General features: G+C 46.5%; 1 protein-coding gene across 3 annotated transcripts in view; it reads left to right on the plus strand.

Annotated features, from left to right (window-relative positions):
* LOC143297255 (focadhesin-like) overlaps window positions 1-5,000 on the plus strand; it is a 724,856-nt gene that overhangs the window by 667,415 nt on the left and 52,441 nt on the right. For all 3 annotated transcript variants that reach the window (XM_076609497.1, XM_076609498.1, XM_076609499.1), the window contains 3 exons: window positions 1,270-1,547; window positions 3,048-3,174; window positions 4,367-4,425. In XM_076609497.1, coding sequence (XP_076465612.1) covers window positions 1,270-1,547; window positions 3,048-3,174; window positions 4,367-4,425 — 464 coding nt within the window. The remainder of the gene's footprint in view (window positions 1-1,269; window positions 1,548-3,047; window positions 3,175-4,366; window positions 4,426-5,000) is intronic.

Here is a 5,000-nt window from a genome sequence, read left to right on the forward strand (position 1 = left end):
ACTTCTGGAACACCTGCCGCTGATGGCGCAGCACAAGGTCTGTTGGGTTGGGTCGGGTTGTGTTGATCGATGCTATCTTGTTCTGTTTCTTCTGTCTTTCTCTCTCTGTCTGTCTGTCTCTGTCTCTGTCTCCCTCTCTCTCATCAGAGAGTAGCATTGTGTAGTGCATGCAATGACATACATAATGAAGTATTGTGTAGTGTAGACCCTGTTTCACAGGGCGGGGACAGGATGAAAAAAAGCGCGCCAGTGCTTACCTATTGTCCTCCATAACAAAGAATTTGTCTTGTCTTGTCTTGTCTTGTCCTCTCTCTCTCTCTCTCTCTCTCTCTCTCTCTCTCTCTCTCTCTCTCTCTCTCTCTCTCTCTCTCTCTCTCTCTCTGTGACTCTCGTTGATATCAGAATATATTCGGAACCACAGACTAATATTGTCTGTCTGTCTGTCTGTCTGTCTGTCTCTCTCTCTCTCTCTCTCTCAGTGACTATCGTTGATATCAGAATATGTTCGGAACCACAGACTGATATTCACAGTATATACATGTATTTGCGTGTGAGTAAGTGAGTGACAGAGAAAGAGAGAGAGATAGAAAGAGACAGACAGGAGATAGCGAAACACAAATGGAGACAGACAGACAGACAGACAGAGACATGGAGGGGGAGAGAGAAAGAGACAGACACAGAGAGAGAGATAGAGATGGGGGGAGAGAGACAGACAGACAGACAAACAGACAGAGAGAGACACAGAGAGAGACACACACAGAGAGACAGACAGACAGAGAGAGAGATGGAGTGGGAGAAAGAAAGAGACAGAGAAAGAGAGAGAGAGAGAGATGGGGGAGAGACAGAGAGAGAGACAGACAGACGAGACACACACAGAGAGACAGACAGACAGACAGACAGAGAGAGATGGAGTGGGAGAGAGAAAGAGACAGACAGACAGAGAGAGAGAGAGAAAAGGAGTGGGAGAAAGACAGAGACAGACAGAGAAAGAGAGAGAGATGGGGGAGAGACAGACAGACAGAGAGAGACGCAGAGAGAGACACATACAGAGAGACAGACAGACAGACAGAGAGAGAGAGACAGAGAAACAGAAAGAGAAACAGAGATTTGAACTGATGAGAGGAGGAGGAAACTGAAACTGATTTACTGCCTACTTTCTTCCCCCCCCCCCCCCACCCGCCCCACCTTCCCCTCCCCCACCCCCTTCACCTGCCCACCCCTACACACCCCCACCCTACTTCCCACCACCACCACCACCACCACCATCAGCTGTGCGTGCCCCCCATCCTGAAGACGCTGCAGGCCCTGCTGACGTCACCCAAGCTGCGCGCGCTGGCCATCCGCCTGATGACGTCACTGTGGCGTCTCCAGGACCGCTGCTTCCCGCAGCTTCTGAAGGCCATCGGGGAAGAGGAGGCGTCATCGTCGGCATCGTCATCGTCAAAATCGTCGAAATCTTCGTCATCGTCGTCGTCGTCGTCAGTGCTGCTCTCCCCTGACGTGCTATTGGCGAAAGCTGCGGCCGTGAAAGAAATGTGTCGTTTGAGGTGAGTGTGTGTGTGTGTGTGTGTGTGTGTGTGTGTGTGTGTGTGTGTGTGTGAAAATGTTTGTTTTGTGTATGAGTGTGTGTGTGTGTGTGTGTGTGTGTGTGTGTGTGTGTGTGTGTGTTTGTTTGTTTGTTGTTGTTTTTGTTTATTTTTTAGTGCTTTGGCATTTTTTGTTTGTTTGTTGTTGTTTTTGTGTGTGTGTGTGTGTGTGTGTGTGTGGCTGTGAACAGGGTTGGTGGTGGGGGGGGGGGGGTTGGGAGGGGAGTGACATGGGCTGAAACATACATTGGGTGATTTAGTGTGTGTGTGTGTGTGTGTGGCTGTGAACAGGGTTGGTGGGGGGGGGGGGGGGGGGGGGGGAGGGGAGTGACCTGGGCTGAAACATACATTGGGTGATTTAGTGTGTGTGTGTGTGTGTGGCTGTGAACAGGGTTGGTGGGGGGGGGGGGGGGGGGTTGGGAGGGGAGTGACCTGGGCTGAAACATACATTGGGTGATTTAGTGTGTGTGTGTGTGTGGCTGTGAACAGAGTTGGTGGGGGGGGGGGGCGGGTTGGGAGGGGAGTGACCTGGGCTGAAACATACATTGGGTGATTTAGTGTGTGTGTGTGTGTGGCTGTGAACAGAGTTGGTAGGTAGGTGGGTGGATGGATGGTGGGGGGGGGGGGGGGGGATGACGTGGGCTGAAACATACATTGGGTGATTTAGTGTGTGTGTGTGTGTGACTGTCTGTCTCCCTGTCTCTCTGTATTTCTCTTTGTCTGTTTTTCTTCTTCTTCTTTTGTTGTTGTTGTTATTTGTTTTTGTTTTTTGTATGTTTTTTTGTTTTGTTTTTTTGTTGTTGTTTTTTTGGGGGAGGGGGGGGGGGCGGATTTAACGTTATTTTCAATACTTTTTTGATTTGATTGAAATTTACATGGACTGAGCGTGCAATGGGTTAACTGCTCCCTCTCTTTCAGTCTCTTCGTTGATTTGTAGTTGCATTTCTCTTTTTATCACCGTGACAGATTTCTTTGTGAAATTCGGGCTGATCTCCGAGGGAGAGCGTGTCGCTACACTACAGTGCCACCCCTTTTTTTTCTTTTCTTTTTTTTTCTTTTTGTATTTTTTCCTGCGTGCAGTTTTATTTGTTTTTCCTATCAAAGTGGATTTTTTCTACAGAATTTTGCCAAGAACAACCCTTTCGTTGCCGTGGGTTCTTTTACGTGCGCTAAGTGCATACTGCACACGGGACCTCGGTTTATCGTCTCATCCGAATGACTAGCAGTCTAGACCACAACTCAAGGTGAAGTGAAGGGGGAGAAAAATTAATATCGGCGGCTGAGCCGTGATTTGAACCAGCGCGCTCAGATTCTCAGTCTCGCTTCCAAGGCGGACGCGTTACCTCTAGGCCATCACTCCGTGTTGATGTATGTATGTATGTATGTATGTATTCGGGGTTGGGTTGTTTTTTTTTTGGGTTTTTTTCCAATTTATTTTGTGGGTGTTGTTTGGTTTCCCAGACCGGAGCAGCATGGAGCCGACCTGTTAGCTCCCCTGTCCCACATCCTGCAGACGGCCACAGACCAGCAGGGGGCGCCACCGTCCGCCCTGGCCATGGAGGGCCTGTACTACCTGTGCGAGGCGGAGGTCGGGGTTACACTTCCACACGCACGCACGCACGCACACAGCTACGCGCGTGTACACCACACGCAAGCACACACACGTATACACATACACGCACAGCCACGCACGCACACACGCACGCTCGCACGCACGCGCGCACTCATACACACACACGCACACACACACATACGCATACACGCATGCACTCACGCACGCACGCACACACACACACACACACACACACACACACACACACACACACACACCATTTTCGCCTCGCATTCCCCTTTCAAACCCCATTCTGGGAATAAACACACACCATGATTACCAGTGTTATTATTATAAAGGGGCGATGGGGAAAACTACCATGCAATATTGGCAGTGTACATGTGTGTAGTATGTGTGTGTGTGTGTGTGTGTGTGTGTGTGTGTGTGTGTGTGTGTGAATGATTTAGATTCGTGTTATTTTTCGCCCAGCCTGTATTCCTTTGAGGCTTTTTTCTTGCTAAGGACAGAAAAAATACTGTCGGCTATTATGCAGCCTTTGCGATACACACCCATAATCTGAGTCTTTGCACACAACATAAATTATTCTGACTTGAATTGTAGAAAAAATTGTTTGTGTCTTTTTTCTGCATTTAGTAATGAAGTAAAATTTCTTGATAGCTATGTTCTTGAAACGACAATTTATGTATAAGCAGGCAACTATGAATTTTGAGGTGCGTACATTGTTTATATATATATATTTTTTTTTTCATATGTGTATGTTTGTGGGCATGCATATGTGAATATTAAGTGTGTGTGTGTGTGTGTGTGTGTGTGTGTGTGTGTGTGTGTGTGTGTGTGTATCTATCTATCTATCTCTCTCTCTCTCTCTCTCTCTCTCTCTCTCTCTCTCTCTATATATATATATATATATATATATATATATGTGTGTGTGTGTGTATATATGTATGTATATATGGATATGTACATGTATTAGGAATATGTGTGCGTACCTAGGTATATATATTTTTTGTATATGGCCGCATGTTGTTGTTTTTGTTTGTTTGTTTGTTTGTTTTTCAAACATGAACATTATATTGTTTTAATTTGTCATTATATATAACATATTAAAAAAAAAAAAAGCAAATGAGCCAGGCATTAGGTCTACATGTCCCTTCCTTCCCCACGTTCAGCATATCTGCATTCATTACTTTGATTTACGTATCGTCAGGTCATCGACATACAGTCAGCTTGGAATGTACTGGCTGAACAGCTCGCCTCTGAGAAAAGGTACTGTGTGTGTGTGTGTGTGTGTGTGTGTGTGTGTGTGTGTGTGTGTGTGTGTGTGCGTTTGTGTGTGTGTGTGTGTGCGTTTGTGTGTGTGTGTGTTTGTGTGTGTGTGTGTGTGTTTGTGTGTGTGTGTGTGGGGGGGGGGGGGGGGGGGTTGAGGGGCACATGTATTTTCTGTGTTCCTGGCTGAGTTGTGGTTATTTATTGTGTATGGATGTTGCGTGCCTGTGTGTATTGCCCGTGTTAGTGTGTGTGTGTGTGTGTGTGTGTGTGTGTGTGTGTGTGTGCGTGTGATAGTATGTGTGCGTGTGTGTGTGTGCGTGTGATAGTATGTATGTGTGCGTGTGTGTGCGTGTGATAGTATGTGTGCGTGTGTGTGTGTGTGTGTGATAGTGTATGTGTGTGTGTGTGTGAGAGCGTTTGTTTTTTTTCTTATATATATATTTTTTTTCTTCTTTTTTAATGGGCCTTACTCGTTTGCTTTGTTGGCTAGCCGAGTGCATGGACAAAGCGATTGAACGTCAGAAATGACATATAATTTTGTTGATTGATTTTTTTCCTCTTTTTTTTTTTTT

This window comes from Babylonia areolata, chromosome 22 (genome assembly GCF_041734735.1).
Source record: "Babylonia areolata isolate BAREFJ2019XMU chromosome 22, ASM4173473v1, whole genome shotgun sequence".
Taxonomy (NCBI): Eukaryota; Metazoa; Mollusca; class Gastropoda; order Neogastropoda; family Buccinidae; genus Babylonia; species Babylonia areolata.